This window comes from Mytilus trossulus, unplaced genomic scaffold (assembly GCF_036588685.1).
Source record: "Mytilus trossulus isolate FHL-02 unplaced genomic scaffold, PNRI_Mtr1.1.1.hap1 h1tg000146l___fragment_2___debris__unscaffolded, whole genome shotgun sequence".
Lineage (NCBI taxonomy): Eukaryota > Metazoa > Mollusca > Bivalvia > Mytilida > Mytilidae > Mytilus > Mytilus trossulus.
Window position 1 is genome coordinate 208,032 of NW_026963303.1, and position 13,950 is coordinate 221,981.

Here is a 13,950-nt window from a genome sequence, read left to right on the forward strand (position 1 = left end):
TGTTTCAATGGTAGTACTATTTACATTTCTTGAACAATGAAATTTGGGGATATTTGGTCAAATAAAATAATACCTTTACTTACTTACAAAACATATAAAATTCAGTTACATATGTTCCTTAAATGAGTGCTATTATATTTTTTTTTATTGTATGTATGGTATCTGCAAGTTTTATTTTGATTCATTGACTCACCTTGTTTATATCATTTTCATTGACTGATCTATATAAAAATGACATCTCATGTTATCCAAATTACCCAAAAATCTACGCTAAAAAAATGACAGAAAATCATATGATCGTACTTCCTCACTTCTGCACATCGTCAGATATGGACATGAAATGAAAACCAATATCAAATATCAATCAAACATGGAGTTTTATTTTTTGTGATATTTGTTTGCATTATTTAATCTACAAGTTGCTTAAATAGTTCAATAACATATAATAATGAATTTACAGGAAAGTGATCATAATTTGATATAATAAGCTAAATTAAGAAAATTACTGATTCTCATAACATGCATACGTTTCCACTACTCTCGCGGTGGTAACACCTTTTGTCTTTTCACAGATGACTTTGAATCTGGATTACATCCAGATACTGAGGCGATTCGACGTGATTGTCTTATTACAGCACGAGGTTGTATGCCTTCTCCAATGGTTCCACATGTTCTTATTTCTTCAATAGCATCAGAAATGCTGTAACAGCAAAGCATAGTGATCTTTTGATCTTCAACTGGTATTTGTTCGGCACCTATAATCACAAAGGCTGCAGTCGGATCATTATCATTACGTGATGGATAGTTCATACATATTAAGGACCCACTGTCAGCAGGCAACGCAAATTTACCGCAACCTGACACTCGTATCTCAAGAAAGTATTTCTGGTCTGACTCATCTTTTGAGATGACAAAGTCATCTATCGTTCCTTTTGTGTAATTTGTACGCGCTCCCCACTTATAAACTGGTCTTAAACGAATATCATCTAGGAATCCCGGAAATATTGTGTATTCTGATAAATGAGAACAGTCACTTTCACCTTTAAGACCAAATCTGCATTCGTGAATGTTCCTATTATGGACTTTTACCAATGACAAATCGAGCCACTGTTTGGAGGTTGACGATGGTCCTTCGCAGGTGAAAACACTTTCTCCAAGAATCGAATGATCTTTTGGACAAAATGCATACTTACCCTTTTCAATAACATGAGCACATGTAGTAAAAAATAAATCCTTATTTCTGTTTTCAAGAAACATTCCCAAAGTACCATATTTGATTTCTTTATTTTTTGCTAATGGCACATTCGAAACATCAATGCGACTCCCTTGTTCAAACGAATATTTTGTCATTTGACGATTACTAGGCCATACTTGCATTGTTACGTGGAGACTGTTTGTCTTGAAAAACTTCTTGAAATATTTCGTTACATCGGCTTCATGTGATATGTCTTTAAGGTAGATTCGAACAACACCTTTTACAAAACCAAAGGCACGAATAGAGGTATTTCTGCAATATAAACATATAACACAATGTCAACCGGTGTTGGCAGGGAACTACACTTCAGTCTCTAATAATTAGTAGTAGTCATTTTCTATTAGTAAATAGGAGTAAATATTGCATTAACACTATTGCAGCTGTAGTAAAAAATAATATACTTACAAGGAATATTTATCAAACGTAACATATTATAGCGTTGGAACATTTGGTAACTATAGGTAAACTAACTTGTTTTACAAAGAAGCCTTATTTGTTTTATCACGGTTTTCTTATTCTTTGTGATCCGATTTGTTGTTTACACGCATTTGATAATGGGAATTTTAAGGCATACATTCATAGTTCGTGTGTGTGTTCGAATTCAATGTAATGCACTTAACACTGCTGGTGAATGTCCATTTATTGAGAATAATTTAAGTGGTATACCACTGATGATTCCATATTTAACAGATATAGTAAGTCCGTTTTCCGTTACATCAATTTAAATGTACAGCAAACATTTGTATTTGGCCACTTAGTATTATATATTGTAAAATGTTGTACAGAAAACAAAGTTTAAGTGTCGCTAGAACGAAAAAAAAACAACGTGTTAATATCTGTATTAGACGACGACATTACGAAGCAAATCTAGACAAGAAGATTTAAGACTTTTCCCCCGCAATAATTGCCGTTTTCAATTATAATTTGATACATGTAGCTTAAGAGAAAAGGGAGTAAGCAAGGTACCAACACGTTGACCATCTCATTCTTAGCATATATTGTTGCTACCTGAAAAAATAATATGTTAGAAGGAATAAATCAACGAATTAGAAATCTTATTAGAAAACAGATAAAATGATGTCATTGTTATCAAAATTGCCTTTGAGGGAAAAAATTTCTATGATTTATATTATTCTTCCATGATTATCCAAATTAAAACAACCGATACTTGAATGTGTGAATAAAAGGTAATGCGATCTATATAACTAAAAAATTTCTGAATGATTTTGTCAGAAACCAAATGGCCGAATATTAAAAACCGACCATGCTTACTTTTTGAAAACACAATCTAATGGTTAATGCAAGCTTTTTTTATACGTTTTCATTTTCCAGATTTTACTTACTGCTTGAATGAAAATTCTTAATGTCTAAGCATACATATAGCTTGCTTATTTGTACTTTTTGATATCCCATAAAGATGTACCAGTTTATTGTTACAACAAAATTCTGTCTATCATTTCAAGTTTCTTATACTCTTAATTTTTAGAAATAAAGAATAACGAAAAATACAGAATAGTTTTTATACGACAGAATTTTATAAAAGTCCGTCCGTGCTTTTGTCTTAAACCTTCTTGTCTAGATTTGCTTAGTAATGTCGTCGTTTTTGCATGTTCAACACTACAGTTGCTAGGAGAGTAGATTGCAAGGTTGGATCGGGCAAATAAAAGAGACTGAAAAAAACTATATATCTATAGTTTTCTATAAATATAAGACGATGTGACATGATTGCCACTGAGACAACTCTTTACCAAAGACAAGATGACGAAGAAGTTAGCAACTAAAGGTCACCGTACAATCCACAACAATGACAAACACCATGTCAATAAAAAATACTAGTCAAGAAATTAGTCAGTGCCATCTTTCAACATTCAAAAAATATCCTTTTGAGACCGTTACAAATGTCAAAGTTTCAGTTTTAACGAATTAATAAGGAGTTTAATTCAAAGATTTCATATTAGAAAAAAATAGTCAATTTTCCTTTAATATGATAAAACAGCATATGATGACAAAAAAGCCAACCTAGTATGCAACTGTTTTCAATAGTCTTTTAGTATTGTTGTGTTTTGGACAATCAGAGAGATGAGATGAAAGAACTGGCATACAGTCACCAAATTGCTCGTTGTACCAGCTGGGTGGGCAATTGTATATGACGATCATTTTAATAGTTTAACCGTATAACTATAATGAAAATCAGCTATCTAAATTTTAATTATAGTACCTGAAAGATAGAATCTTCCAAACGTGAAGTGTAACATTGAATGTTATCGTGTTCATTTCTTCTAACAAAAGATTTTGTAAAGCTGTTTTCTGATTAGGACATGGTAGACTTTCTACATGACGGGTCTTTCCGTTTTTGAGTTTTTTGCTAGCTCTGGTCTGCATAAAATGGGGATGACTATATTCGTGTTGATTATTTACTTTTTTTAAGACATCTTGTAAGGATTTCATTCCTGTCAGGATGTTGTTTTGCATGATCAATCCCACACGAATGAACCATTCAACATCCGTCTCGAAGAAAATACTTTTATAGGCGCTATTCTTTTCTAATTTAAAAACCTTTTCTATTTCAGTACTAATGGTCAACAAGTCATTCGTGGTATAATCATACTGATGTTGCGAGTTTTGTATCACATATACAACCGAATCATATGCTGGTTGGAGTTTTTTTAATGCCTCCATTAAATTTGCGTCCTGTTGAATAGAAAGAAATATACGAAAAGAAATCTAACGAATAATCTTATATGTTTATTGATTCGTTTATTGTCCATTTTACACAGTAATAATATTTCTAAAAGACCATAAAGATAGCTATACATTGTAATGAATTTTAGACTCGAATTTGTCAATACATTTGGTTTCCAGTGCTCTTGTCATCTGTGTATTTGAATTGATTCCTCAACTGTTTAGCTATGCGAATGGTTGATGAGGTTGTATGATGAAATTGACTACTGGTATTTTAAAGCAATTCAGTAAATGAAACCACTAGTTCCTATTTGAGTGTTGACCAACCTAATATCAAAATATCAATGTTACGACATTAAAATGAAATTGATGCGATCATTTGCTATAATAAAACAGTCTATAAAAATGTGTTTCTACCCCATACTTGAACAAAGTTAGCAGAGCAGGAATCACAACAATACATTTTCACAGAAAATCAAAGACAAGATAGGCAACACGAATCAACCATTTTGTTGTTTTATACCTGATTTGATAATTCACTTTACTTTAAAAAAAATCAAGGCACATGCCAAACAATACTTCCTCACTGTTAAGGTCGGGATTAATTGAGTAAGTTGTGGGCGTACTAAACCATTACTAGTGATTTATTGCTTTTGATTTTCGAGTCAAACTTATACTCTATAATACTGATTACTTGTCACAGAACATGAATATCAATATGAATATTTGTAAACGTATTCAGTGAAATTGTTGACCATGTCGAGGGTAATTGTTATATGTAAAAGATAAAACATTTCGTGTAGTAAATCAGGCTTCTTAAAGGAAGGAGTGCTTCACATAAGTAATGCCACATCTTCAAATTAACTTGAACAACCTCAAACTGTATAAGTTTGTCACTTCTACAATAGTATCTTTGATGAGTTAATTCATACTTGTAGATATTTTAATCGCAATATTCTAGAGTCATAAAAAAAAATTCATTGTGTTTTGTTTACCTGCTGACTTATACGAATCTCTCCTCCTAATTTCAAAATCGGAATAAGAATGACTACTGCATATGGTCTGTGAGAAAGCTTTTGAAATACCAAATAGTCTTTGTCAATAGGCAAAAAATTACATCGTTTGTCTTTGATGAATTCAATGTCGTCAAAATGTCGGCCGCGGCTGGCTACAATTAAGTGCGGATCCATTAATATTGACTCGACCAAGCTTCCAACTGCGTCCCATTCTTTGAAATGTTCTTCGCCTGGATCAATTAGCTCGTGGTAATCTTCAAACTGTTTGATAGATTGTTGTGATATGAATACAGATTGAAATGTTTCTGGTGTAAAAACAAACTTCTGAAAAAATATTTGAAATATATCTTGTATGATTATCGTTTCTCACTCACACTTAATTCCTCTCATAAAATTGGAAAATATTTTTTGAGACAGATGTTCCATAACGATCACAATTCTCGTAATGTTGATAAACGAAAGCCCATTAGCTAAATGTGTCGCACATGTATGTGTTTTCTTTTAATGCACAAACAAACTATTGACATTGCTCTACGTATCAATACCTCGTCAAATAAATTCATCATAGATAACAGGACTAAATTTAGTATATACGTTAGAAGCGCGTTTCGTCTAAAAAAAACTCATCAGTGACGCTCGAATCCAAAAAGTTTGGAATAGACTCTTCTTCAAAATAATGAACGACCAGACAGGTATACGAAATATCGAAACAGTAAATAAAAACGAGACACAAACAAAAGCAAAAGAAATCACATTCAACCAAAGAGATGAAATTACTTCATCCTTTGATTTTTCGAAAAACAAACTGGAGTCTCTGAGTATATCCGGACAGAATATTTTTCTATAAATATCATTTGAGTGTAATTCTGGCTATTATTATGTCCTAACATTTAAAACTATCTGTTTTTCCTTTTTCTAATTTGCAACCTGGTGTAAAAAGCATAACATTTAATTTCTAACTTGTATATTATCACAATCATCATCAGCAGCAGCTGTCCCTTTATATGGTGTTCCCTTGAAAATGCGTTCTTGATCCAAAACATTTACCGTCGCCATACTGTTACAGGTCTAACAACAACAAAAACTGCAAAAAGAAGACCAAATGTAACAAAAGGATACACATATCAGGACCACATATAGGTTTATCAATCGTGAGCTCATCTTTCAAAAGTATATGGACTTTAGGAGGAAAATAAGATTATTTAAATTTGGGAATTAAACTCAATCATACTTGAAAGGAATTGTATCATGTGTGATATTACACTTTAAACGTGTTAACATAACAGTAAAAATCCCATAGTTATTTCATTTATTGTTTTATTTCTATACTCGTAGGTGGTAAACATAGAAACCAATATAGACTACGTACAATTCTCAATATCAGCTATATTCCAAATATCCTATTATTTGTATCACATTTTACCAAATTTATTGTAAACTGTTTTGTTTGTTTTTTGTTTTGAAGACTTTCTCAGTTAAGTGAAGCAAACTTGAAATAAAGATCGACACTTCATAACGGAAATCTGTGTAGTCAGGTAATTTGTAGAAATATTTACTTCTTTAGAAGTCATTACAATTGAAACCTTCATAAGCTGACTTGTGTCATTATAAAACAAGAAATTAATACAAGGGATAGATCTAACATCTATCGTCGAAAACACCGAAACCCGAAATATGTTACCAATTGCCAGGTTATAAATGCGGTACAGCCATAATGCACATGTATAGTCAACCATTTGCAAGTGCTTGGTTTTAGACAGAAATAATTAACATACAACTAGGTAATTCTTTTTCTATATAAAACGTTTCTATGGTGTGTTTACCGCGATAATCCGTTTGAACAACTAAATTTACAACTAGACTCATAATTTCTAAATAAATAATAATACATAACTATGGCTGGAAAACATTAAGAAAAAAACTAAGATTGTGTCATACAGACAGATAGTTTGTTTTCCTCTTAATTTTCACATTGCATATATTTCCTGCTTCGATAATTCATAGAGTTGATGATTGATATTTGGTCATAACTTGAGAAATGTAATGCATCATGAAAAACCCCCAAACATTTATAAATCTTTCGAATTATATATAACGTATGTATTTTGAAGTTTTTAATTGTTATATAAATGGTTACAATTGTTATCATTGTTTGGATTACAAAGTTTCCGTGTTTTATCTTTCTTATGTTGGCAAACAAATGCAACTGTTTTCACTTTATCAAGGTCAATAGGATAATTCGTCGGTTTTCATGTGTAGAACAAACAAACAAAAAAAATATATTTCCTCATTATATCCTTTTATCTATGTCAAAGATATCAATTGTTTTTGAACATTTTATGACTAATATTTTTCTCATTGTTTGAATCTTCCGTAATTTGACATACAAAACTTTATCAGAACTGAACCATACTTTCGAGGTCAACATAACAAGGAAGTTAATATTAATTTAGTTGTAAACTAATCAAATGAAAATAATAGGTATTCGTCAGATGATATTTATATGATGTTATGATTTAAAACCAATTGGTTCTTCAAAATTATTGTCAATGACAATATTTTGCTCTGATACATGTACTGATTCATTCGGACATTTTCGGTTAATCCTAAATTACATAATAATTTGGATTATTCTAATTCATTCGGTTTTTTTTTCAAAATAAATAGTCAGATATATGTACCCTCTTTTTTTCGAAAAGTGTAGAATTAGAAAGACTATACAGTAAACATAAAGTTGTATCTGTTTAGCAACACGAAATAAACTTATTCCGTTTAACATCATAAACCTTATTATGTTTGACTTTATCAATAGTCAGACTCTTTTATTATTGCAGAATATAGACTACAAATCATTTAGTGGTTTAGTATTGGTCAAATTATTAGATAAAGAAATAGAAATTATTTCCATTTAAACTAGTATGTGCGTTTAAAAAAAGAAACATATGAAACTATAGATAATTATCCCTATAACATTGTGTAATCATGAAATTCATAAAGCCTTGATCAGCCTTAGCCATGCATTTGTTTGTTTTTATATAGGTGAACTATATCTATTGTTGTAAAAGACACCCTTGTAGATTTCGAAAGAGAGCAAGTTAATCATTGTTAATGCTGCCACAATGCATCACTCGCACCCGCAAAGTCGGAAAGGGATTGGTATTAGTTCCAATAACTTGTTCCCAATCAACTATAAATAAATAGGCTAAATTACATAGGTGTGCATGAGGCTTTTTTAATAGATATAATTCTACGTTCATAATCGTACAGTATAATGTGTCATATAGTTTGTTGTGGTCATTGTTGATAACTCGACTGGAGTTCAAAAAGACATTCCTCCGAAATGCACGCAGTAATTTTTCAGGACTGAATTGCTTTATGAAGTAATATGTCGGTGTTAATGATATTGTTGTAGTAATTAAATATCCGAGTTACAAAATTGTATCACCCTGAAACCTTTGAATAATTGTTACATATTATGTAATCTAAGATACTTACTTTTAGTAATTTGATCAGTCGGAAAACGTTTTTTTTTTCTTCCGTAAAATGTCGAATAAAACATGTCCTTATGGATAGTGCGCATACATTTGTTATATCGTTTAAATTTTTAATCGTACTGAAACATGATAAAAAGAACACCCGGAACTAATGAAATATATATATATATAATTTTGATTTAAAAAATATTAACGTTACAAATTTTACTACATATGTATCGGCTAAAATCTCTCTCTTGCGATGATAGAAGCCAATATATTTTAATATCAAAGTGTTTTATAACTACCGATCTGATATATAAAAAAAAATAGTTAAAAATAAGTCTAGCCTAAGTGGGCCCAAAACCAGACCTTTGCATGGGGGTAATCAAAGAAATCAAAAATTGTTCGTGAATGTGTGTGTCCACCAAATATAATAACTGTCACGGATAGATCAAGATGTAGGTTTCACTATATGAACATTGGCAAATGATCTACAGTGTGCCTATAATATATCAGAAAAAGCTGCTCGTATGTTTTCTTAAAGTGATATGTTCAATACCCGATTAACATCTCTGACTATGCTAATCAGATAAATAAATAAGTGTCGTCACTTCTGATTACACGTGTTTAATTATTTTTTTAACTTTTTGTATTGCATTTTCGTTCAATAGAGACAATTTAAAGCATAGATGAATTACATTATTTCCCAAAGTAATGTGATGAACGATTAATTCCCAATGTCTTAGAAATCGTTATAACCCAACATATGATTATTTCAAGAATTTTGATCGGCAAATTTAAATCCACAAATTTAAGAACCCACGAATATGGAATGTTTGCTACCCAAGAATAACATAACTTTAAAAGAATAGCAAATATGCTTTTACATAAAGGCAACAGTAGTATACCGCTGTTCAAAACTCATAAATCCATGGACAAAAAACAAAATCGGGGTAACTAATTCATTTATTCGTGTTTACTTCGGAACATAGGTTGTACTTTGTAAAAACAGCTGTTTGGCAAACCATGCCTCTTTTGGGGAAATCTTGAATATTCATAGAAAATTCATTTTGTTTACATACTGGTTCCCAGTTATGCTCTCTGTGTTCCATCTCATAGAGACATAACTTGTGAATGTTACCAGTAAATATACATGTGCATATTGTTTACATTGAAATCTGTGGAAACCTTTCATTCGAGGTAGGGGTAGTTAAGAAAATGAGTGAAAGTCATACTCTGAAAAGTTCAGGGCATATAAACGTTGAAAATATGCCACACAGCTCTATATTTTGACCTTTGAAAAAATTTGTAGTGCATATGAAATTTCAATTCAAGGGTAAGATTTTTTTCAAAACTTCATAGTAAAAGTGGTACAGTTTTGGCCGTAAAAGGAGTGGCAAATTGCATTGCCAATATTTACAGATATGCAACCTATAGTGTTTATTGTATGCTTGAAACCGTAAAAATTATGCATTATAAATCCTGAAAAGTAACATACACTTAGTAGTATGAGTGTCAGAAATAAGATGAGAGTTTTGATAAATAATTTTCAGAGAATAAAATTGTATAAAAATGGGTGTCACCTCATTCATATCAATTTGTTGTGTGTAGTTCTATTCTAAACACATTTCGGTAATGCAACAACAAATACATTGCTTCAGACCGAAAATCAACCATTTTGCGCTATTTTGGATCTTGGACGATTTAATTCATGTGTTTTTTTTCACACATTAAAGCATGTTCAAGGTAAACACTGTGCAACTGAACACAATGATATTCAAATTATAGAACTGCAACACATTTAGGTCAAAGACGATAACCCTGTACGTGAAATTGTGCCGTGAAAATTACATTCAGAAGGCCGGGAATTCGACAATTGGTAAAAGATTGCGACAAATCTCTTTAGTGTCCAGCTTTTCACATACTATACGTGTATGTGCCGTCTTTAAACCCAAATCGATTGAAAATGTGCCAATTGATACTTGGTTATTGGCTTTGAAATAGACTTTAGTATTCATAGTAAATGCGAATATTCTTTGACCTACACTTTGTGTCATTTATTTTCATATTATTTTTTGTTGTTTTCAAAATAGTATAAAGGTCAAATCAACTACACAATTATTTCAAATATGTGCATTGCGGAATAAAAAAAAATGTAACAAGTAAACGGACCCACAATACCATTGTTCAACTACTTCGGTTGTGATACGATTGAGCTCCAATACAAAAGACGGTCCCCAATATTGTATTCTATATATATTTTTCTTATTTTTGTATTATCTTACAGATTTTGATTTATATTCAACATGTATAATATAATTAATTTTTATTTACCAGATATCAAGAAAATGTCCTGAAACTATAATGAATTATGCTATTAACCTGACTGCTGACACGCGGATTATCTTACCTGATATATATTTATATATATATATATGTATGTCTTTTTTTATCTGAGTACATTTTTATCTATTACAATATTTGTTATGAAATAATTTTACTGTCACTAAACAAATTTATATTGATGACACGATATCCAATATGTCACTTTAAAAGTACAAGTATCTACTTATATCTATGAAATAAAGCTAAATGAATATACCTCAGCTCTGACATGTTTACTTAAACGCAGTTCATGTTGTTAATGTTAAATTTAAATTTTACCTGATCAAACAAACAACTTGTATATATTTTTTTATCAATGTTCACGTCCAAATTGTATATCTATTCAATCATACCGAAGATATACCCTGGGAATGCAGCTTATTATACTCGACCTTTAGGCCGGTTACTATAGAGAATTACTCATTTGGAGAAGTAATAAAACATATTTAAAAATATATATCTATATTAATTTAATGTTCAAAATTTGCATAATAGATGAAAAAATTACAAATTAAAACTGTGAATGACTTAGCCAAAAGTAGATATTGGGCATTGTTATAACTATAATGGAATCAGTAATCAATTCAAAATCAGTTGTTAAGTTAGTTCTCAATCAAAAATTAGTATGGCGTTCATTATCACTGAACTAGTATATATTTGTTTAGGGGCCAGCTGAAGGACGCCTCCGGGTGCGGGAATTTCTCGCTACATTGAAGACCTATTGGTGACCTTCTGCTGTTGTGTTTTTTTTATTTTGGTCGGGTTGTTGTCTCTTTGACACATTCCCCATTTCCATTCTCAATTTTATTGCTACAACATGTCAAATGCTGTCAACTTTTTTTTTTAATTTCATAACAAATAAACCTATTTATATCGAACTATTAAATGGACTAAATTTGATAGTCATCAGAATAATTTTAATGGTACCAATTTTCCAGTACCAGATTCGCATTTCGACAATATATGTCTCTTCAGTGGCCAATATATATAAGAACTTATAAATGTTAAAAATCATCCCTTTCTAAATCAAAAATAGAATTATTATTTCCATTTATTTCGTTTGACTGAATGATTAAATGAAACTTATTCTAAAAAAAACAACAAAAAAAAACAAAAAAAAACCCAACAAACAACAACTTTCATACAAATCAAATAACATGAATAATGAGCCAAAAAGACCGAATCTCAGCAAGGTTTTATTCCCTTCTATATATTTCTCAGATTTATATGCTTATTCAAGTTTTCTAAGTTATATCCGAAGAAAACAATAGTTTTCAACTATTTTATCCAATAAAACACTAAATACATGACAGATCTACACGTTACAAATTGAATCAATTATATTTTTTTAACGTTTTTATCGATTGTTATGATAAGTTTAGATATTTATGTGTTTGATAAATTTAACATACATTTGGGTAAATAAAAAATCCAATTGCTTCAAATTCTACATTTATTATTTACATGATTAAAAAGTATGAATTATTCTTTACAATTAATTACGTTAAAAACGAATATTGCAAAAAAGTAATATAGTTAAAAAAAACTACATTTGATCAGATTTTTGTAGTCAAATACGTATATGAGTTGCGATCTCATAAACATGTTCATCCCCGCCGCATTTTTGCGCTTGTCCCAAGTCAGGAGCCTCTGGTCTTTGTTAGTCTTGTGTTATTTTAATTTTAGTTTCTTGTGTACAATATCGAAATTAGTATGGTGTTCATTATCACTGAACTAGTATATATGTGTTTAGGGGCCAGCCGGAGGACGCCTCCGGGTGCGGGAATTTCTCGTTACATTGAAGACCTGTTGGTGTCCTTCTGCTGTAGTTTTTTCTATGGTCTGGTCGTTGTCTCTTTGATACATTCCCCATTTCCATTCTCAATTTTATTTATGTTATAAATATTAACGATGTTGAATGATGTTCGATACTACTTATAAACCAATACCACAATTCGGGCTTAAAATCTGTGATTATGGCTATGATTCATTACTTCCAAAAGTTATTGACTATATTTTGATATTCGATTCAAAAACTCGAAAGGCGGAAGCTATAGAAAAGTAACTATTCAGGCTTATCATACCTTGCCGACGTCATACACAATAGTAGTGTAAAGTTCAACTCGTACATTATAAAATGTATCTGTTAAAACCTTGAATTCAAACACATTTTGGCTTATTTTTATTCAGTACAAAAAAAGTTCATGCACCTTAATTAAGGTCGTATTTATAAAAATTCTCATTTTATTTGATGAGACTGTCATCAAAGTGAGAAGTGTATCCCTATAAAACCAGGTTTAATCCACCATTTTCTACATTTGAAAATGCCAGAACGAAGTCAGATATATGACAGTTCTCGTCCATTCGTTTTTGATGTGTTTTGTTTTTTGATTTAGACTTTTCCGAATAGATTTTTCTCTGAGTTAAGAATTTTTATGATTTTACTTTTTTGCAATATTCGTTTTTTTCGCCCCGAGGCTCGAATACGGCTTTAGTAATATACTTTAATGCTCTAATCATATGAGTTAATACTCCTTAAGCAAGTGAGGAATCTTTCCTTTACATGCGATATAGTTAAACATGTTAAACCTTCGTAAATTTCTCTCTCTTAATCACAAAAAGTAAAAGTACAAAATTACTGAACTCCGAGGAAAATTCAAAACGGAAAGTCTCTTTTCAAATGTCAAACTCAAAAGCTCAAACACACCAAACGAATGGTTAACAACTGTCATATTCCTGACATATATTGTAATAAAATTAACGGTACCATTTTTTTTTGCACCAGATGCGCATTTCGACAATACATGTCTCTTCAGTGATGCTCGTTGCAAGTACTATAGGTTAAGAGAACGTTTCTATCCAAAAGTCAGTATTCCGGAATAGAAAAAATGTCAATATGACTGTGGTTTTGTTCGGTGTTGAAAAGCCGCATTTATATAAATAGAAAAAAATCATTCATATTTTACTTGCCTATTGGAATGTTATACTTTCCATTATCTTATAAAATATAAATGATGATTAAATGAAAATTGTCATCAACTATCTTTTCGAAGATACTTTTTCTCATATGTGCATTTGTTTTTTATAAGTATGAACTAAGCATTCAAATTTTTTATTAACTACCCAAGAGCTAATT

The 13,950-nt window shown here is 30.8% G+C and overlaps 1 protein-coding gene across 1 annotated transcript; it reads right to left on the reverse strand.

Annotated features, from left to right (window-relative positions):
- Positions 1–415: 415 nt before the first annotated feature.
- LOC134700459 (uncharacterized) lies at positions 416–5,274 on the reverse strand. Its single transcript, XM_063561855.1, has 3 exons — positions 4,933–5,274; positions 3,474–4,264; positions 416–1,507 (listed from the first exon to the last, which is right to left on the reverse strand). The coding sequence occupies exons 2-3, from the start codon at positions 3,932–3,934 to the stop codon at positions 535–537; spliced, it is 1,434 nt and encodes a 477-aa protein (XP_063417925.1). The 5' UTR covers positions 3,935–4,264; positions 4,933–5,274; the 3' UTR covers positions 416–534.
- Positions 5,275–13,950: the final 8,676 nt, after the last annotated feature.